Source organism: Lingula anatina, chromosome 4 (assembly GCF_051362555.1).
Source record: "Lingula anatina isolate TDL-2025a chromosome 4, LinAna3.0, whole genome shotgun sequence".
Lineage (NCBI taxonomy): Eukaryota > Metazoa > Brachiopoda > Lingulata > Lingulida > Lingulidae > Lingula > Lingula anatina.
Genome location: NC_141770.1, coordinates 15,171,222 through 15,193,827, shown reverse-complemented (window position 1 = coordinate 15,193,827; position 22,606 = coordinate 15,171,222). Strand labels below are relative to the sequence as shown.

The 22,606-nt window shown below is 35.3% G+C and overlaps 2 protein-coding genes across 3 annotated transcripts; one reads left to right on the top strand and one right to left on the bottom strand.

Annotated features, from left to right (window-relative positions):
- The first annotated feature begins 991 nt into the window (after positions 1 to 991).
- LOC106163695 (uncharacterized) lies at positions 992 to 12,475 on the top strand. 2 transcript variants are annotated; one of them, XM_087011330.1, is made up of 9 exons: positions 992 to 1,257; positions 1,729 to 1,973; positions 2,570 to 2,686; positions 3,263 to 3,480; positions 4,065 to 4,249; positions 5,657 to 5,775; positions 6,049 to 6,121; positions 6,421 to 6,623; positions 10,565 to 12,475. In XM_087011330.1, exons 2-9 carry the CDS (start codon positions 1,818 to 1,820, stop codon positions 12,011 to 12,013), a joined length of 2,520 nt encoding a protein of 839 aa, XP_086867456.1. In that variant the 5' UTR covers positions 992 to 1,257; positions 1,729 to 1,817; the 3' UTR covers positions 12,014 to 12,475. The 2 variants fall into 2 exon arrangements, with proteins under 2 accessions (XP_086867456.1, XP_086867457.1); XM_087011331.1 differs by lacking the exon at positions 992 to 1,257 and having other exon boundaries at positions 1,834 to 1,962.
- Positions 12,476 to 18,668: 6,193 nt separating this feature from the next.
- LOC106182112 (uncharacterized) lies at positions 18,669 to 22,569 on the bottom strand. Its single transcript, XM_013566762.3, has 2 exons — positions 22,415 to 22,569; positions 18,669 to 21,593 (listed from the first exon to the last, which is right to left on the bottom strand). The coding sequence occupies exon 2, from the start codon at positions 21,402 to 21,404 to the stop codon at positions 19,707 to 19,709; it is 1,698 nt and encodes a 565-aa protein (XP_013422216.2). The 5' UTR covers positions 21,405 to 21,593; positions 22,415 to 22,569; the 3' UTR covers positions 18,669 to 19,706.
- Between the last annotated feature and the right edge of the window lie 37 nt (positions 22,570 to 22,606).

Genomic DNA, 22,606 nt, shown 5'->3' with positions numbered 1-22,606 from the left:
TTCGTCCAAGAACATGCAAAATTTCTTATTCTATTGAATATTTTAAATAATTATAATTATAGATGAACGTGCCGCGCGTGTCAAAAATTTCGAATTTTTAAGTGAAAAGAAACACAAGACAAACTGTGTTGTCTTTATTTCCATCGATTTATGTTTCAGATTGTTGGATTGAATTGGGATCGTATCACTACAGGTCCCATCTTTAGGCCCAATAGGATGGGTAGATTTTAAATGGTTCGTTCTTCGTGGGGAAAAAACGGATGGTAAAAGTTGAAATCTTTTGTTTTGACTTTGTTTCCATAGATCTGTTTTTAAGACTGAAGGAATTTATTTAAAAAGCTCATAAATTATCAAATCAAAACTAATTTTATTTATTCCATAAATATATAGCCCTTCGAACGCATATTTAACCAGCGGATAGCCAAACTTGACTCTATATAGATAAGTTAATACGTGTTTTATTTTTCATTCATTTTTCATTCCCGTAAAGCTTGAATTCTCTAATTTTTCAGTGAGGTACTTAGGCCCTATATCTTTTGTGCTCTACATGCAAGCATGCTATTATATAGCGCTCATCTATACCTTGGACAAAAATATGAATCGTATTATTTGTCCTAGTCTAGACGCAAGAGCAAGAGATTTCTGCTGGCCTTGGAAAAGGAGAAGGTTCAGAAGTTTTTCTGATAAAAAAATACGGCCCTGCAGCCTACCTGTATGACACTATTCATTATTAAAATAGTTTGAGGTAAAGTGTGGACAGGGAAAATTGTTGTGAATTCCAATATAGTGAGTTTAAGCCATAAGAAAATGACGATTTATAAAAATGTTACTGAAAAAAATCAGGGTTAAATTTTGCTTTCCATCACAGTTCGAAATTGAAAGTGAAATTCTTTTTACTGTTAAAATATATTCTGCTGTATAGAGACATACAGGCCTACTATCGATGATGAAGACGAATATTAGGTCTGTAGAATGTGTAGACTTTTTAAATATAAAATGAGTCACATATTTGGCACATTATCTTTTTGTTAATTTATGAATGTTATTTCACATCAAGTTAAGATAATTTCAGTGCCATAGTAGTGTTGACTTTGCTTTTGGTGCGCTCCGCACAATCAAAACGCACCTATCCGATCCATGTTTTATTGGTAATTTTTCGAATCTCCTATTATAAAAGAGCCGAAGAGAGAATAAGTGTCAAACTTTCGTAGTTTCATCGAATAAAAACAAAGTGGAATTTAGTTCTTTATACATAAGGTAAGAGAATATAATCTATCAGACAGCAGACTGATTGTGGTACAATCCAAAAAGCATAGTTCACTTCACTAAAAATAGATAATTAATGCGTTAATATTTGTCTTCTTAAACAGTGACTGAATACAATAGTAAATAAAAACCATCAATGTTCTTACACTTACCGTTAAAGAAGATTATTTACTTGTTAAATGTATCGTGATATCATAACCTCAGGGTAAAATAAACAATGGCATTTTTTAATGGGGCTAATTATGTAAGACAAGTTTACTATTGAAGAGGGGTCGTTTCATGTGTTTGAGGTCCATCAGTAGATTGAAACGGCAAGGTACATGTATGGCCCCATATATGGTATAATGGTGTGTTTCATGTTATCTCTGAAGCTCAGGGTGTCAATAGACAGACTACACTGACATGAATACTCTAGTAGTGGGACCACTCACTGACTAAGTTAGACATCTCTTCTATATTCAGATCCATGTAAATGTCAGTAATACATTGGGGGAACGAGATGGCTTGCAGAACACACTGGGGTTGACAAAAGGATGCAGGATTAAGATACCATGGCAACTCCTTGTAACATTGTAACCATTTGCCCATCTGTGGACGCCCTGAGTGCAGAGGAGAAAATCAGTGTGAAGTGCCCAGAGTGCGGGGTGAAGTTGTCTCAGCAGTCCATGCTCCAGTTACACCTGTTTAAAGCCCATGGTATGACACAGGTAAAGGTTTGCACCCTGAGGGTCAGTGATTTTTTTCTGAAAATCTGTGAAGAGTACATGCTATAATACAGGTAAAGCTTTGCGCCCTATACGATATGATATATTTATTTAATATTCAAAATGTAAATTATGAATAAAAGTATGTACATGAGTAACACAAGAAAAGGAATACACTTATTTCCATTGTGGTCAATGTTTGGAATAATCTCATTAATTACTATTTGGTAGCATCAATCCTGAGGTCAATGATTTTTTTCTGAATATCTGTGTAGAGTACATGCTATAATACAGGTAAATCATTGCACTCGAGTGTACTAGTATAATTGATTTCTTCTAAACACACCTTTAACAGATTTTGTCTTTGTCATACTATCTGAAAGATTCATTTACAAATTTATTATTAAATGTGATCAACTTTGTAAAAAGTAATAGAGTAATATTTTATTTGATGATCAGTATCGTAGCTCCCTGTGGAAGAATTGTATTGTGACTTGCATGAGCATTACTATAGGCTGCTAAAGTAACTGTACACCAAAACAGTAATCTTGAATGAGTCAAGTGTTCGAAAATTGCAGTAACTGCTCCATTATTTGCAGGATGGGACTCCTGTAGCTAAAGATGCTGCCATACATTACCATTGCCCTATGCCAGAGTGCATTTACAGGAAAGATGGAGGGCACAAACATTTTCCTGTTTTTAAAAAACTCAAGCAAGTGAGTATTAAGAGTATTAAGTGGACTTGTGTTTTCAATGCCTTTTAGGTAAAGGGACCGTTCCCAGGCCCTATTTAAATAACTGTGGATATCTCCAAGGGGATTCTCGCTAAAATGCAGTCAACTTAAGCAGCTTAGATGTCTGTCACACCTACTGAAGCTGCTAGGGGGGTAATTTATTATCATTTCCCTAATGAAAAAACCCTATAGGAGCCTATAAGATGCTATAGGATCCTATATACGCAATTGAGCCAATTTCCTATAGAATCCTATAGGATCTTATAGGATCCTATAGGACTCTTTCCTAAGGGCTAGCAGCTTCAGCAGGCCTGCCAGACATTTAAGCTGCTTAAGCTGACAGCAATTTAGCAAGACACCCCTTGGAGTTGGATCAATCCTCTTAGATAATCTATTGATCTAGGCATGGGAACCCAGTCAAAGATGGCAAAATAAGAAACTTCTTTAAAACAGATAAAATGTGTTTTTTAACCTACATTGTATAAGGCATGTTTGACCCTTGATTGTAGGACCTTGAGCACATGACTTACTCACTGATTACTATATTTTGTCATTCAGCATTTCATGAAGGTACATGCTGAGAAAAAGTACCAGTGCAGCAAGTGCAGGCGGAATTTCGGACTGGACAGAGACAGGAAGTGGCATGAGGAATCCTGTGGAGTCACCTACACCTGTAAGTCATGTGACCACTGGTATTTTACGAGAGAAGCGTTGGCCACGCACTGTTCCAGAGCAAACCACCCCTACCCACAAGAGTACAAGCCAAAAAAGGCCAGGTAATGATTGAGGGGAGGGGGTTATGGTAAAAAAGCAAAATAATATAGTTGTCTTTTTTAATTTCATTTTATGCTAATATAGGCCAAGTCATACTAAGGAATATTTGACGTAGGTGTTCTATTTGTGACATGCGGTACAGAAAGCAGAACATATACAGAAACAATTGCTCATTACTTTTAAATGTACATAATTATAATGTCCCTTAGACCTTTTAATAGCAAAAAAAAAAAAAAAAAAAACTGGAATTTTCAATTATTTTCTGTTACTTATCAGGGTATACCCTATGCAATACTGTTGAAAAAAATATGATCTATAAACCAAAGTTATATTTACCAGAAGGACTCAATTTAATTGAAAGGATCTTCAAAGAGATGAATATTAGCACAAAGTGTAGAAAGTAGAAATATAGATAAGAGTATTATTGAATTTTTTTTCATGTTATTATATACAACTCTGAAAACTGCACATACAATGTATATCCTTGAAATGTTTAAATTTCCCAATGTTTACAGTTCGTGTTCTGTGATTTTGTTTAAATTGATCTTGGTGCAAAATTTTAATAATATTATTGCATCCTATTTAGCACTGCCAAAAGCAAAGGCTCGGCTGTCACCCCTCCATTGCCAGACATGGTATTCCAAGTGTATGTAGAAGGACCAAAAATGTCACTCAAGCCGAAGACTTCACCTGCCTCGAGACCCTCTTGTCTAAAGCCCCTCCTCCCCAAATCTAATGCACCAGAAAAAATGGCTGCCATCCAGTTAAAAGGTTTGTATGTTTGTATTATATACGGTGTGTGATGAAAAGGACCTTTGTCTATGTGGGATGTGTGAGTGACATCATCCTCAGGAACTGTATGTTTAGTACAATGAGCCCTGTAGAATTTTGCCAATATTTCATGTGTTAATAATAATAATAATAATAATAATAAAAATAATAATTTCTTAAAAGTTCTACACATGCGTCTCAGCTGTGTTTACATATAAAAACTAAAACTACAAAGATAAATTAAAAACTAACATTAAAGTATTTTAAATTAAAAGATACTAACAGTTAACCAAAATGTTCTTTAAATAAAAGGTGTTTTCAATTTTCTTTAAAACAGTGCTAAGAGTCATTTAAAGACACATTTGATATATTAATAAAATTGGACCATAAAGTGAACCATATTTCCAAACTCCTGTGACCACATGTTTTAGGAGTCTTTTTGGTATTGTTTCGCTTGAGTTGAAACTGACCACTGGAATGAAGAGTTCTAAAAGGAGATAAAAATTTCTATTATATTGTTCATGTAAAATGGACAGTCGCCTTTTAAAATTTTGAAAGTCAAGAGCAATATATTAAATATTCTTTGAGACACGGGTAACCAATGAAGATCGCGGACAACTGGTGTGATGTGGTCGGACTTCTGAGTTTTACAAAGGAGATCGGCTGCTGAATTCTGCATAGACTGAAGCTTTTCCATTTGATAGTTACAGTAGGTATTCGAACAAGAGGCTGTTGCAATAATTGAGTCTAGAAGTCACAAATGCTGTTTGCTTGCTGTCAATAAGGTGAAGAATCTTAGATAATATTCATTGCAGATTAAAATATGATGATTTACACACATTGTTAATGTGTGATGTTATGTCACTTTTGTTGTGGAAAATTATACCCAAGTTTCTAATTTCTGTGTTTGTTGTGATAACAGAATCTCTAACTCTGTTGCTATCTAGTATGTTGCTGACTAAAGACTCATTTAACAAGATCCTTTAGGTAGAAAGCCTAATAGGTATGAGTTATAACTAATTAACACCTTGTCAGTTGTAAACATTTTACATTTCTAACCAACATGATGCTGATTCTGGTCAATTTGAACCAGTGTTTACGGTCAATATTCATGGTATTTCCTAATATAAGATTTATTGTACTTTAATATTATCAGTTAAATCTTCCCTCATATCTTTTGATAAATATTTTCTGTTTGTTCATATATCAAGTAAAAGCAAAAATGATATATGTTATTAAATGATAAATGTTATTAAATGAAATAGAAATTATTATTTAAAGTGGGACTCCAAAGCTTCAAAATTTCATTATAACAGGCATTTTCACAGTGATAATTATTACATCTATGCATATATATTCCAAAAGTATGAATTTATTGCTTTCTGAAACTTGGTTACTTTTATCCAGGTCCAGTTATGCATTTTTTGCCATCCCATAATACTCAAAGTGTGGACACACAGACAGAGCCAGGCGTCAACCATACTTCTATGGCCATACAGACACTACCCTCATTGAACAGATATCAGGTTATTACATAGTTTTGTTATTGGAATACTGTAATACAGTTGTGTTTGGTAGATAACATATATTGCCATTTGATAATTCGATCATTTTTCATGCCTGTATATATTGAGATTAAGATATTATAGGATTAAATAAGAATTAAAATTAAATTAGTTTCATGACTGCCCCATGTATTGAAAACTGTTGTGCAACAGACTACTCTGAGCCCTTTCCATAATAGATATGAAGTAAACTGTACTTTTGAAATAAATAATTTTAAATTATTTATTTTACAGCCACATTTACAGGCTCCTATTCCAGGAGGCACAAATTCTGCCATATTATCACCTCACAGGGGCCTAGCCTCAGGTAATAATAATAATAATAATAATAATAATAATAATAATAATAATAATGATAATGATAATAATAATATTTAATTGTTGTGTGGCACATTTCACTATGTACTTGTACATTTCCATTGCACCTAGCACCGACATGTTCTGTACAGTTTAAGATTTTAAAAAATACAATACTAAAATTATACATTGTTACTTTAAAATTATCTTTCAAAATTCTAAAATACAATAAAGAATTGAGGGACATTAACCCCAAAAACTTAAAAAAAATGTATATTTTTAAAGAATTTTTAAAAAATTCCATTTCAGGCCAGCATGCTCTTCATGCTGCGAACATCAGGACTGCTACGGCCACGCAGACGAGAGACAGACGAGAGGTCAGCACTGAGACCCAGACACTGACCAAGAGGAGCCTGCAGGTGGCGGGAACACAAACTGCGGGGGACTATATAGTGAGAGAGGCAATGAGGGCCGCCCACATACCTGCTGTTAAGATATCTAAGGGGTCACAGGTAAATAGCAGTTTTAAATTTTTCCAGTAAATTCTTTTATTGTGTTAAAATGTTGCTTCAGTATATTCTTTTCTCATTGTGAATTTTATATGATGATATTTCATTTAGTGATCTTTTTATGTACAGACACAGATGTGTCTGTACATATAGCCATCATCTGCATCTGTCGTCGTCGCCGTCGGTGCCGTCGTCGCCGTCGTGCACTTTTACCGATAACACGATAAGTGGAAAACTGTTTTTGCTTTTGGCTTGAAACTTACAGAACTGATAAATATTCATAATACGCAGGTCAAGTTTGAAAATCAGCATGATCGGGCCATTTTTAGGGAAGTTATTTTTTTTTTCACTTTTTTCACCATATATGCAGCACCGATAACACGATAAGTGGAAAACCATTTTACTTTTTGGCTTGAAACTTATAAAACTGATGAATATTCATAATATGCAGGTCAAGTTCGAAAATCGGAGCTATCGGGTCCATTTTATGGAAGTTATGCTGTTTTTTCCCTTTTTTCAGCATATATGCAGCACCGATAACACAATAAGTGGAAAACCATTTTACTTTTTGGCTTGAAACTTACAAAACTGATGAATATTTATAATCCGCAGGTCAAGTTCAAAAATCAGCATGATCAGGCCATTTTTAAGGAAGTTATGCTGTTTTTTCACTTTTTTCAACATATATGCAACACTGATAACACAATAAAAGAAAAACAAATAGGCCAATTGTCATTATACTCACAGGAGTAGTCAAACTAACTAAAACGCAGGTTGAGTTCAAAAATAAGCATAATCGGGCCATTATTTTAGAAGTTATGCTGTTTTTTCACATTTCCTCAGATTCAATTCTTAGGCATGTTAACAGTCTCATTATTTAACTAATAAGATATGTAAAAGTGTTTGTTTCATATTTCCTGCATCTTTACAACATTGTTAATTGATTATGTAAAAATGATGGTAAACTTGTTATTGTGTATTGTGTAATAAAGTGTCAAAAATGGAAATAAACTCATGTCATTTCAGTTTGTCAGATTCAATCATCCACTATGTTCAGAATCTCAGAATGGAGGAAATTGGAAATTTAACACTGTTCTATTGATATTTTTCCCATCTCATCAATTTTCTTAGTTGGTCATATAAAAATGGCAGTAAAATGTTTATTTTGTTTTATGTTAAAAAAATGTTAAAAATGGAAATAAACCCATTTCAGAACAGTGCTGTCTTGTTTACATTTTGGCATTTTCAAGATGTGACTTTGAAGATCCATGATCCTGAAGACATTTGCTTGTCACGTTTTCTGAATGTCCATGTTAGTAATATTTTATTAATAACATTTGATGGTTATTATGCTGTTAAACATTATGTAACGTTGCATCAAAATTTGAAGAAACCCCTATTTAGGAACTGCTCCTATGATGACCATTTAAGGGAAATCATGTCACTTGCTGTTCTCAAACTTACAGGAAAGAAACATGGCTCTAACATACAGCTTCAGTAGGCAATGCAGTCTGTTTGGTAAATTTTTCTGGCAATTTAACAGTTTTTTGTGGAAATTTAATTTTTCACTTATTGGCATTTTCAAGGTGCAACTTAGAACCTCCACGTGCTTGAAGACCCATACTAGTCACATTTTCTGAAAATCCATGACATGTATATTTTATTATTAAAAATTGATGGTCATTATGCTGTTAAGCATTATGTAATGTTGCATCAAAATAGAAGAAAACACAATTTTTGGTGCCGCTGCCATGATGACCATTTTGGGAAAACCGTGTTACTTATGATTGTCAAATTTTCAAAAAAGAAACACATGACTAAAATGCAGCCCGAGTTGGAAAAGCAGTCTAATTGGCTTCTTTTTCTGGAAGTTATACATTTTAGTGAAATATTCATTATCTTTTTGGCATATTCATTGTGGGACTCGGAGCTCCCATGAGCATGAAGCCGTATGGTAATCAAATTTTCTACATGTCCATGCTATTTATAGTCAATAATCAAAAATTGGTGATAATTATTCTATAATTTATTATGTAATGTTACATCAAAATTGACAATAATCTTTTTGCACTGCTACTGCAAACATTATGAAAAGAAAACTGTGTTACTTATTATTATATTTAACTGATAAGTATGATTTTTAGGATTGGCATGCATTTCAAATTAGAAAGCCAGGTAAATTGGGTTATCATTTATTATTGAATTTATGCAATTTTGAGTGAAATTTTCATATTTCTCATTCTGGCATTTTTTAAGTATAAACTTGAACTCTGATGGGCCTGAAGCCTTATGCTTTTACTTTCGTCGTTGTTACCTGTTGTGCATGATTAAAATTTGATGTTGACTGTGCAGTAAAACATAATGTATTATTGCATCAGAAGTGGTAGTCTCCTATTTTGTGCATTATTGTTTTGTGCTCTTCTTAGTTGTGACTTATGGGCCTGAAAGACCTTTGAGAGGGTCAGTCTATAAATTTCCCTTGGGTATCACTTCGCTAATTTCAGTTATAAAGTAATTTGCCTAATTGATAGGCTACATAAAGCACACTTGTGATTTGAGATTACATAAAGCACACTTGTTGATATTTCCCTGTAAACTCCCATAGGTTAAGCTCTCTGCTAGATTAATAATAAGGAAGCAGTGATAATTATGCAGGTAAATTTTGTTTAATATTGCAAATAAGTTTTAAATATATATATATATATATATATATATATATATATATATATATATATATATATATATATATATCAAACTGAAAGATTAAAAGTTTGAATAGCAGCTTCATTGGAATTATATTTACCTCTGCCAAGGAGGTTATACATGTATTTTCACCCCTGTTTGTCATCAACATAACTCAAAAAGTTATGGACCGATTTTGCTGAAATTTTCAGGAACTGTCAGAAGTGGGCCAAAGAGGACAAAAATCAATAATAATCAACAATTGCTACCTTGGCAGAGGTCTGCACTCTCGGAGTGCTTTTCTAGTTTTGTTATGTTTTCCTTTATAATTTTTTCTCAAACACTTGCATTTGTGACTTTTAACTCTCATCCGCCTGAGACTCTGACATTTCTGTATTTCCACATAAGCAGTTGTATTGTTTTTTATGTCTTTAAACATTATGTTACTTATGTAATATTATTTTATGCACTGTCATCATTTTTCAAATATTGAGACTTTCATCATGTGAATTTGAACTCTCATGGTCCTGAAACTGTAATCTTATTGAAAGGGTAGATTGAGACCATCTTCTGGGACTTCCGGAAGACAGTCAGGTTATTAAGTTTATATTGCCTGGTATCTATTTTTTCTTCTGTTGGAAGACCATCAAAATGGAGGATGGATCAAAATAGATACTTTGGAATACTGTCAGAGAATATCTCTGGGTCCGCTCATGTTATTGACCATTTTATTTTTACCTGTTGTGCATGATTAAAATTCAGTGTTGACTGATAGTGCTATTATGAGCATTATTTATTATTGCATCAAAATTGACAAAATGACCTTTTTTGCATCTTTATTTTCTGTTTTTTGTCTGTACATTTGACAGCTTTGCTGCCTTGTTTACAATGGTATATTTCGTCTTGGTGTTTTTTTTTCAAAATGAAAATGTCTTGGTATAATGTGTTCATGGGGAATTTTTCCTTTCATATTCAGAAAAAAATATCAGCTGGGTACATTATTCAGGGAACATTATTCAGTTACATTGATAGCTCTCTCAATCAACATCTTAATTAAGGTTCAATTGTTTCCTAGTATTTTAAAACCTTTTATTTAATTTTTATCATCTTTTAACACTGTAGATCAGTTATCATTGGAAAAGTGGCAAATACCAGATAATGTATGACCAGTATTTCTTCATAACACCAAGCCTGTGTAGTAATTATAATTACACCTTAATTATGTAAATCACAGTAAAATTGCGTACTGCATCTATCTACAGGTCTCCCCAAAATCAGCGGCCCGTGGACCATCCCCGAACTTCAAACATGTCAACCAAACATCACGAAGGAGGAAAAATAGACCAAGAAGGTCGTCTGCTCCATACACGATCACGTGCCAACAAACACAAAACAAAACCCTTTCCAGGGACTCCAACACTGCAACAGCCTCTAAGCAAGGAACTCCACATGCAACAGCTGTAGGGAGCACTAGGTCTGAATTGATTGGTCAGAGAGGGCCTCATCCCAGCATGGTTAATACTGTTACCATGGCAACACGTAATACTGCTACTGTGGACAGTGGAACAACTATGGATGATTTGCCTTGGAACTCTGCATGCAGCACAGATTTGGCATCTGCTAGTGCTGTGAAGACTTCAACAGGCATGGCATCAACATCGTCTGGGGTCTTTGTGCACCGTAGGCTACCCAGGAGCAACAGAACTTTTGCCCACACTAGTGGTCTACCACAACCACTATCTCTGACAGATTTCACAGAGAGTGGCACACAGACCTCAGCTTTGCTGGAAGAGCTGGAGAGATTAGCAGAAAGCATTGCCACACAGACTCAGTCAAGTTTTCTTAACACCCAGCACTATGGTGGAACTCAAAGTTCACAGACACAGACTGCCATTTCTACGTTAGATAGAGAGATCAGTCCAGATAGGATTATCCGTGAGAGGCTAACCCCTGGTTCTGGGCTGAATATAAATGCAAATATTCTTTATGGACACAAACAGAACAATGCAAATCAGAGTGAAAATCCTCTAATTTCTGTTTCACCAACAAGAGGGCCTATGATTGGAGGTTGTCCTGGGATTAGAGAAAACCAAGAAGATGAAATGGGTAACGCTGATGTGACAGAAATGGGAACAAGTACCAGGACCTTTGGGTTCACTCACATGGAGACCCAGACAGTAGAAAATCCTCTGTTGGGGACTATGTTCAGTGACTCAGGCGTCCAAACAGCAGATGACTTCATGAACATGGAGACTCAGACAGTCAATGACTGGGTGGATGAGTTCCTCAGCTGCATGGGCACACAGACAGATGACATTTTGTTTCCTGATCTGTCATTGGCTGACATACAGACCCAGACTGAGGCTCCAGATGACAGTGCCACAGTGTCGTCTGCTTTCTCTCAGTCAAGCAGCATCACTGGACTTGAAATACACTCACATCAAAGACACCTGTCCATGAATATCTCTACCACCTCTAGAGCCATGGATTGTCAAACGCAGACAACAGAGGCTCCACCTAGTGGCAACATCCTGTCTAATATTGAAATTCAGACCAGCTTGCACTCATTGCCCTCTTCTGCTGAGCTGACACAGTCAACAGAGATTGAGACACAAACTAGATTCTCCTCAAGCATAGACTGTCATACACAGACTATGATGGACAGGGATTTGCAGTCCTTGTTAGAAGAATTGGAAGAAAAAAGTGTGTAGCTGAATGGAGTCATCTTATTAAAGAGACACCAAAAAAAGAATCTACAAAATACTTTTTGTGGTCCATGTTTTCACACTGTTTCATTTGTAAAAAATGTTTTGTTCATAATTTTTTTTTCTGTTCATGAAACAGTCAAAAATCACTGTAATTTATTCTTCGTCTCATAATTGACTGTTGTTTCTGTTGAACTTTTTTATAAATTTTTTTGACAGCAATCTGGCAAACCAGTGCTGATGAGAATCTAACTTCCTCTGTTGAAAGAGATAAAAATCATTGCTGAACTTGGAATAATTGTTCATGTTTGATGCAAGTTGGTTTCACTTTTGAGTATTATTTTATTTTTTAATTAATGCAAGGTTTCACAGAAATGGAACTTGAAAAGTTTGGGAGTCCAACCTTTCAAATGTAATCGCCAATTTTGTTATGTGTTTGGTTACAATAAAGTTGATTTAATTATGCGACCATGCCTGCTCGAAATGTTGAAAAAAAACTTGACAAAACATTTTAGACAATCTCTAATGATTATGAATCTCAATTTTTTTTATGCATCCAAGCCCATATGTAACATCCTGAGCTTCAGCAAAACTTAACCCTATTACTATCAATATTTAGTAAACTCTGAAATTGGAGTGGTGGTGGTGGTGGTGGTGGTGGGGGGGGGGGGGGGGGGGGGGTAAGCACAAAGGCTAGGAAGTTTTTTCTTTTAAACTAATTTTTTCCTCTTACTTGGAGACATGGCAATGGGAGTCAGCAAATAAATTCTACAGGCATGAAATGTTTTTGTGGAACTTTGATTTTAAATTCAGTTGCAAGGTGACCCTAGAACAGAGCTGATTAAGTGTTCTCAGAGATGTTTAGCAGATATTTTTATAAAACTCAATCTCAAGCCTTATTCTGTCTTTATGGTGTTTGATAAAAAGTAAAGAGGGCTGGGTATAGTTCCTTCAACAAATATTATTGGTAAAGTTGCAAATTTCCTGAGTTCATATTATGCTGCTCTAAGTTTCTGTGCTTTATGGGCACAATCAAAGTGAATTCACTATGGCGAATATAAATTACAATAATACACAATGGAAATAATTGAAACCTTAAGAGAGTCACAGAACAAACGCCATATAATCCTTTCCTCTTTAGCATTTGCAACAGTAAACTAATTACATGATATTTTTATTGCAGACAATTTTAAATAAAGCTGACACACTAATTTGAGAATTTACGTCAAAGGAAAGATACATAAATTTTTATTATCACAACTCTAATTATATACATTGTCAAATGCTGAGCTAATAATTCACAGTTATTAATAGCATAACATATCAAGTATGCTCATTAGACATAAATATCTCAAAAAGAAAAAAAAAATCCCTGGAAGGAAATGTCAGCCATTTTTCCATTTATTACCCAAGGTATACTAAGTTTTTTATCCCAAGCTATTGGGAAAATTGCAATTTATAAATTTGTTTTCAATTTGTTAAGTTTAGCCATCATGACGATGCATTTGCTAGGCAGCCTGCTAGGATCCATTTCCATAATGAAATCAATAGTTTGAACACTAGAACTTTGCCATCATTCAATGGTTTGTACTGCTGGTTATAGTACTTTGAACTTGATCTTACATCAAAACAAATTGAATGTGTGTACACCTCTTGCTATACATGCGAACATGGGTTTGTAGAGCCCGTTGTTCTTTCCAGAAAGAAATTATTAGAAAATATTAAAAGTTTAATCATGTTTTTGACAGCTTGAGACAGAGATACCAGTGGAAAGGTTCATTTTTTCTAAAATGATGTGTTACTTAACACAGAATAAGCACAAATGAAAAGAATTGTGATTGCTTTAACTGTTTAACCTTTTTCATAGGTAAATAAGTAAAAACTTATAAATTGAAACCTGCCATATTTGATTAATATATTATTTGATCTAATATGCAACAATCATTGATGCAGCACACTAATTTATTGTTAATTAATACATAAGTCTAATACATTAAATGATTATTCCGTCTTGTGTAATGGATTAATTGACTTGGTTCTAAAGTAATTAATCATGAAGGCTTTGCATTTAATGAAAGGGGTCTGGATTGACCAAATTACAAACCTTCTGTATGTAAGCCTTGCCTTGCCATTTGTGTGCATTGTTAAGTGTGCAGTGGGGAAGGATGGCGGGAAACATAAAATTAATACATGGGCCCATCTTAAACATATACATACATAAAGGCTTCTTTTATTACACAAATCAAGACCTGAAATTTTTCAGTGAACTCAAATGATGTCAAAGTTTAAGTACTTAAAAAAAATGCTCACCCACTGAGCCGAGAACTAACCTTTGGTAATAAGAAAAATAATAAGATATTGTGTTAAAAGAAATTTTATCTTGAACAAATGCTGTTTTAAAGATGCATATGAATTATGTTAATTTTTTGTCACAAAAGCCAGCCAAATGCCAGCATATATAGTTTCAAATAGTATAACTGAGAGAATTACCAAAAGACATCACTCTTTTTGGATTGATCGAGTGACTTATTTAATTTATCCCTTGGCATTTTTAATTTATTTGAGTTGGATAAGAAACTAGTAGAAGTGGTTTATATGCGTTTCTGGGATTCCACACTCCACCGGTGATCGTTTTATTAGATCTTTAATAGCAAAAAACATAGTTGGACCATTTCAAGTGAATTACAATGATGATGTTTGAAGGTCCTTGGCAGTAGGAGGTTACAGTAAATTACTTGCTGCTACCTGTGTAATTTTTGCCCTGGCACATTAACTGTTAATCGACTGCCAATAAATCTGGCTCCATTGGAAGAAACACCCCAAAGGTAAATGTCAAATATCACTGGCAAATTCAACATAACAGACTAATCACACAACTGGGTATTGATCAGAAATTCAAAGAAATTCAGCGTAATGCATTTCTCTGGGTTTAATAACAGCTTCCACTGTTTACACAGTGGTACCGTGGTTGCCAGGAAAAAGTCAAGAACTTGGGAGAATTATAAAAGTGCCAGACTAGCCTGGGGTAATCAAATGTACTTGTTATTTCCTTAATTAACAGAGTTATAGGGACACTTCATCTAGTAACTCTGACAATTTTCAAGTATACACAGACCACCTCTGTTTGAGTTTACATGCTCAAGGAAACAAATTTAGATGCTAAAGGAAACTTTCAGAATTTTTTCTTTTATTTTCATCTATATAATTTTTTATCCACTTTGACAAAAATTATATTAAAAAAAATTTTAATGAAAATTTGAAGATTTTAAGAGGATTTTTATTTTAAATACATGAAATATTTAAATATTATAATATAACAAAATATGAAATGATAATGATGCCTTGTGCTGTGATAAAAAAAATCCATTGAAACCCTAAAGCACATCAGAAGAGGATGTTGCATTTTAAAAATCAGTAAGTGTAACTTTGTAGATTTTTCTCAACATACTACAGGCCTGCAGCAAACTGCACATACTTTTAAAAATGAAATAATGACATTACCAGCACTCTGTATGACACAATGTTTGGGATTATGAATCAGAAAGTTGGCAACCATACAGGGTTACCACTTAATATGGAATATTATTTTTTGGCGAGTAAATTTTTTACAAAATATATCATTTCTCTCTAACTACTTAAAATCCAAAGCTGAGGTGTCACTCCATGTGTAGCCAGGTGTGTTACCTAATTACCACACAACTCTCGAAACAATTGATGCATGCAGTTGCATGTTTTGTGGTCAGAAATGTGAGGGGTGGTCTTTTTGGCAATTTCTGCCCTTGTGTAAAAACACATGGGTTTGGTCAATCTTTGGAGTGTGTTTAGAGAAGCAACAGAGGGATCGCTCTGAAACTTGACAGGTACCTTAGTGAAGATATGGTTCGACACCTAAGCAACGCAGCTTATTATGGGATTCTTGCTCTCAGAGAAAATGGCCAGAAACAGACAGCCATTGCCAGGTAATTCAACATTTATCAGGAACCATTTGTAAAGTCCTCCAAAGAACTGCTGCAACAGGGGCACCTACTCCAATACCTCGACCAGGGTGTCCGCGTATCACACCAAGAAGACAGGATCGCCTTCTCCTGAGAGGACACCGTGCTGGTCGTACAAAGACAACCAGTGTCCTCAGAAAAGAGAGGCAAAATGTCATTCAAACACCCGTTTCAAGGTCCCTCGTGAACAAGAGATTACCGCAAGCTGGTCATTTTGTACGAAGGCCAGTATGGAAACCACTGTTAACAGCAGGTCACATACAGCGACGTCTGCAATGGGCTGGGGACAACAGGCGTTTGCAGCCAAAACACTGGAATCACGTCGTTTTCAGTGATGAGGCCAGATATGGATTTTTTAGCGTTGATGGTCGAATCCGTGTCCACCGACGTGTACGAGGGGCATAAAACGATGATTGTGTACTGCCTAGGGTGCAAGCAGGGGATGGTAACGTCTCTGTTTGGGGAGCATTTCATGTTGGTGCCCAGAACCAGTTGTTTTTTCTAGGAGGCAACCTCATCCAAGATTCCTACAGAGACATTCTACAGCAAACAATGCTTCGATTGGTAAGAGTCATCTTCAGGAACAACTTTGTGTACCAAGATGACTGCGCAACCCCACATCGAGGCCGCAGAATCACTGTTTTTCTTCAAAACCAATGGGTTCAGCAACTGCCCTGGCCTGCAAACTCTCCAGATATGAACCCAATTGAAAAACTTTGGGCAAAAGTAACTCACAGAATTAATAGCTATGGTAATCGGCCGGTAAATATTGATGAACTGCGACAGGCAAATATCACTGCGTGGAATGATATCCCCATCCAAACTCTAAAAATCGTGTCGCAGGGTATGCCATGTCGGATGAGGGCGCTGCCAGCGGCTGCTGGAGGTAATACCCACAATTACTGACACTTCATGATTTACTGTAGTGAGTTCTTTGACTGTGTAACATATTACTCTCCGGAGGATATAATTTTCTTTAATATCTTAGCTTAAAGTTAATACTGACATCAAACTGTTGATATGGTTTTCTGGGGGTGTTCCTTTCTTTTGAATGGCATCTTATGTCAGATTTGATATTATTGACCAAAATATCTCACAACAGAAGACTGGATGTTATTATCACTCAGTGACATACTTTTTTAATGACTCAAGCCAAAAAAATTTAATCAGCACTCAAAAGTAACAATGTTAAAAAATATTCCATATTAAGTAGCAACCCTGTATTTTCAATCAATTCAATTAAAAAAAAAAACTTTATCACTGCATGGCCAACTCCCACATATTCTGTACAGTATAAAGTTATTCTCATGTTTTACACAAAGGCTACCTTCATATATAAAAGTCAGAAATGGTCCACTTGCTTAGTTCATTCAGTTTCATGATATTTGGTCTTTATTGTATCAGTTATCAAAAGATAAGGTGTAAAAACCTTAAGAAAAACCCTTGGGTGCATGCACTCAAAGCATACAAGGTCTTTCTTTGTGTACTCAGATGATTTGGTTATTTACTCTCATAAAAATATTTGTTTACATATTGACCATATTAATAAAAAAATGTTTGAAAACCTTTAAATAAGGCGAAAAATACAAAGAAACAATGCGGCAGTATTTTCTGTAAACATTCAGGTCAGTTGTTAAAGTTAACCTGTAAAAGAGGCCATTTGTATGTAAATGAGGCAAGCAATGATCAATGTTTGTTGTTAGCCGGGCGGGCGTTCAGAAAGCAAAGGAACGCGATACCAGGCTTTCTTTCCACTCCAATCACCTCAATCACTGCGTGTGAATTGTCAAAATTGAGCCTTTATTGCAAACAGCATGCCCCTATAGTCTGCAGGGTAGATGTGTTTGAACAGTCAACATGGTTCATGTGGATGTGTTTCTATACAAATTTACAAAAGCTGATGAACTAGTCCCTTCCTTTGGAAGGAACAAGACGCAAATCCTTGGCTTTAAGTTGCAATGTCACATTAAAAATATTACAAAGAAAAACACTGACTTCAATTCAAACTGGTTGTGCTCTGTGGATGGGACAAGGAATGAATTCATTGGTTTTTCATTGACTCTTGTGACTTGACGAAAGAAAAAAAAAAGAAAGTCATTTCTAAATACTGAGAGTAAACTTCTTTCTGGGAAAAATAAATGTTCAGTGTAAAAACAGTTCACTTTTTTTTTTATAAATTGTACACTGAAGTGAATAGAGACCTATATGTCAACTTTTCAATACTGCAAAGACAAACATTTCAATTCAAGCATCTTTAATTTTTCTTCTGACATCCTAAAGTCATATAAAGCCTGTTTATCCAAAAGATTTGAACTTCAACTCAGCAAACGTATTGCGGCCCTACTGCATATTTGCACTGTCAGATTTAATGCTGACACAGAAACATGCTATCTACATTAAACAATCTTCCTAATCTTCACAACGGACTGGTGTAATTTTAAGGTAACCATGTTGCATCTTGCCTGCGAGACAAGGTCTCTTGTTGTGAGCTCTGACAAAGTCCTTTCAATCTAGCGACAAAAAATTGTGAATTGTTTGGCAAGCAATTCTTGAGAGTTTTATACTGAATGTTTGTTAATTTTGACATCTTAGATCCAAAAACAGGCCATTCTGCAGTCTACAATTCACATTTTGTCAACTACTGTGTACAACAGAAATGTATCAGATTTATCTGACAAGGAGACAATTTTTTATTATTCAAAAGTCAAAAAAAGTCTCAATCATTCTGTGATAAAAGCAAGAATAGAATTTTATCACATTATTGTTCACCCATGTTATCTTTCTTCTTCACAACTTTGTCAACTATTAAATCAAATTCACTGATTATTCAGCATTGTCTTGCACCATTACAATTGAAATATTCAAACATATCAGATTTCTTCACATTTCAGCTGCTTTATTGCCATCTCTTGTTACAGTTAAATAACTGCAGTCCTTAAAAGCAATACTTTTCAATAATGCAGACATTCAGTTGTTTAATGAACATTCAGTGTGACATATTTTTAGGGACAATAATTATAGTTACAGGTGGGATTATATGTCATTATGGGTTGACTCTTGACTTGAGAAAAAACAACATCGGTGGTATCATTTAACAGTAATACAGTGCCCAATGTTCAGTTCAAAAGAACCAAAAGCACCCCGAGTCAACATAACGAGGGAGAGGGAAATCACACAACCATATTGCTCATTTAACTTGGCATATTTTCACTTTTCGTGGCTGTCACATTGAACTTATGATTGTCAATTCTCTGACCTTATCTAACAGTTTTAACAAAGATTAAGCATTTACAACAATAACAATAACAATATAGAAAAACAAGAATTCCTCATCAACTGTTAACTGAATCTAACAAGCATTATCTTGCAAGTTAAATTTGTGTAATAATATATTACTGCCACTAGGTAGCCAAGTAGTATCTACTAGTATTTTAACTTAGCCAAATTGCATACTCTAATGCAATTTATTTCAATGAGACAATTTTACAACTAAAATATTGTCTAAATATATATCATTTGGGTTGCTTAATAATGAGAAAGTCAGTATAATTCATGTATGAAAATAACAAGGCCAAAATGAATCAGTCTTTGATAAAAACTGAGCTACTATGTAAAGAGACCTAAAGGCTTGTTTTTACCATAGTCAGCTATGCAGAGTACAACATACTAGTATTCTATAGTGAAATTTACAAACGGCCTGGCAGTTACATGACTTTGTTTGAACCAACAGGAACTTCAATTCTTTTCCCAGAGATCTGAGGTAGAATATTACCTTTAAATGGGTTATTTAACGTGTCTGGCTTGTCACTTAAAGTCATTTCTCTATCTTTTAAAATCCCAAGAGGAGCAGCATGGAAACCATTCAGAATAAATTTCGTGCTCGAATCATCTGTGTCCAGGATAACGCCCTTTGCTTCTTCTTTAATTACTGACTTTGTTGGCTGTTTTTGTTTCGATCGATTGTGTTTTGTATTGCGTTTTTCTGAACTGTTCGTCACACTTTTCGTGCTGCTGTACCCTGGTGCATTAGTAGTCTTTCTCTTGCTGTCAGCACTACTGTTATTGCTGCTACCTCCTGTGTCTCCCCGGGGTCCACCGCCAACACAATATCGTGTAGCGGTCAGAGATCCTTCAAGAAGTTTGGTATCTGGAATATGGTTACTATTGGGCCTACCATTATCAAAATCCCTCATCCACATTCTTTCTTTCTCGTACCAGGGAGAGATTTCCTCATAGCCAGCCCCCTGTGGGGTCTCTGGAGATGAGATATTTGACAGCGGTACCGTGATCATGTCCCCCATAAATCTGTTGTGCAACTGATGTCTTGCATTGTTAGCACCGGCCACTGCACCAATGTTTGCTTCTTGCTGCAAGTCCTTACTTCGTTTGAACGATTTGTCAGAGTTATAAATTTGACGTACAGAGAAAGTCTCCTGAGCCAGCTGCTCAGTTTTTTGTGGAGTTTTGCCACTGTATTTTGACTTATCACTTTTTAATCTGCCGAGTCGGAACCCTGTGTTGTCTATCTTATCACCATCTGGATTTCCAGATTTTTTGTTGAACTTTTTCAGATCAGAGCGAACTTCTTCCTCAAATATGGATATTTTTGTGGTAAATTTGTCGATGAAGTTCTCACTCACAGTTTTCCCCATCATTGGCAAGTATATGGCAGGCGTATCACTATCCGAGGCAGATTTGGATCGAGGACTGCCTGGTCTTTGAAATTTCAAATCCTTGGTAACAGGACTGAGCCCCTTTTTAGTCCTTCCACTATCAACATTGTTTGTGCTGCTCTCCTTCTGCTCAACAGTCGTTTTGATTTTTTGCATCTCATACTGCTCAAACTCCCTGCGCAGATCCCGTTGTATTTCTTTTTGCAAGACTTTCTGTTCCATGGAAAGAACAACTGGCCTGTCGTACACGTGTCTCTGTATTTTAGTCGGTGGGCCACCATATGACTTTGCAAACTTCCTCGCTCTGTACTTCCCATTATTAGGAACATAACGATAAGTGTGAGCCTCGACTCCGGCTTTCCAGTCTGGGACATACCCAGGCCACACATCTTCATCTGAGCGCGAGGTTAAATTCCCACTATTGCTGAAATTATTACAATTACTGTTTCCGTAATCTCCTTGAATGTCAGTCTTGTTCTCATTCACTGGAATTGGTTTCTTCATTTTCCTTTTCTTTGGCACCCGTTCAACAGTTTTTGATGGGTCGATAACCCATCCACCTAGAACATCCACCCAGCTATTGTACAGTATAGGGACAGGTGGGTGCAACAGTTGTTGCTCCACATTTTCACTACATTTCAACAGACTTTTGGTAATCTCACGCTCCTTTTCAGGGTCAAAATTTACTGGTAGAGTAAAGCGCACCTCTATCCCCTCTTCTTCTCCCATATCTCAGTACCAGTCTATATAGTCCATCTTAACTCTAAAGCACATCATTGATCTGTTCTTCCTGCTGCCAATAAATCCCTCAAATTAAATTAATTTCCTCAAAGGTAGCTCAGCCTTTCATGTTGGCAGGTGTCCAAGTCAAATGTGAATAAATTTCTTTTTCATGCTGTTGTGTTGTTTTTTCAGTGTCTAGAAGTTAAATACAAAAATAAATAAAGCACTTGTCAGATAATAGAAATAAAATGCAAAAACAAAAATTCTCAAATTAATTATAAAAATGGATATTCAATTATTTATTTCTAAATTCAAACCTGCAGAAGTTGTTTTTGAATAACCATGCACTTTGATCAAATGGAAAGACTTTGGTTTGAACAGTTATTCAATTAAATCAAGTCATTAAAATCAACAAAAAGCACTGAATCAGTCAAGTTCTTTCACTTAAAAAATATTTTTTTATCCAACTGAAAACACACTGTACTTGATTTTTTTTTTTTAACAAATAGGACTACCAGAGTCTAGGAGGCAACATTTTTACCATAAAATCAATTTTCTCTGGCAAAGCATTTGGGTGATGCATTGTGAAGTTATGTAAAAATCTTGCTAAACATTTTCTTTCGCATTGGGACTTTGTACAGTACGTTAATTTACCTTCAAATTTTTCACATTGATTTGCACTTAACCAGTTACTACTGAACACCAAATCACGTAACTGTTGGTACTGAGTACATGCATTGTAATAACTTAGACGAAATGTTCATGAAGTTTTTCCTTGCATACAAGTCAAAATAGTGTTCGTTCTGACCGAAGACGTGCGGATTTAAAATATCTATATGCTGTATAAAGAATTTAGGTCAAATTTACAATGGCGGATTGCCATCATTCTTAAAAGATTACGAGCATCTTAAATTAATGTCAGAGAAAAAAAATGACTGAGCTTTGCCTGTCGTTTGCACTTTATCGGGTAGCATTTGAACACCAAAACATTTCTAAACAATGACAGAAACACCCACCTATTTGTGAACCCTTCGATTGCCGATATCGTTAGACACCAATAGTTTCAGGTAAATCGGGAATCAATTGACCCTTGCCTGAGCGAGTAAGATGTGATCAACTGCAATCGACTAACAACTGTCAACAAAAGGTGAGTTGACAGGGTGCCCCTTACGTCGCTATAAACCCAAACGTTCACAAGAGCTGGTAAC

Excerpts from the sequence above, each read along its gene's own strand:
- LOC106163695 (XM_087011330.1), top strand. The coding sequence starts at position 1,818 with ATGGCAACTCCTTGTAACATTGTAACCATTTGCCCATCTGTGGACGCC. Across the intron at positions 2,687-3,262 it reads TTTTTAAAAAACTCAAGCAA|CATTTCATGAAGGTACATGC; the intron begins GTGAGTATTAAG and ends TTTGTCATTCAG. Across the intron at positions 4,250-5,656 it reads GGCTGCCATCCAGTTAAAAG|GTCCAGTTATGCATTTTTTG; the intron begins GTTTGTATGTTT and ends ACTTTTATCCAG.
- LOC106182112 (XM_013566762.3), bottom strand. The coding sequence starts at position 21,404 with ATGGGAGAAGAAGAGGGGATAGAGGTGCGCTTTACTCTACCAGTAAAT.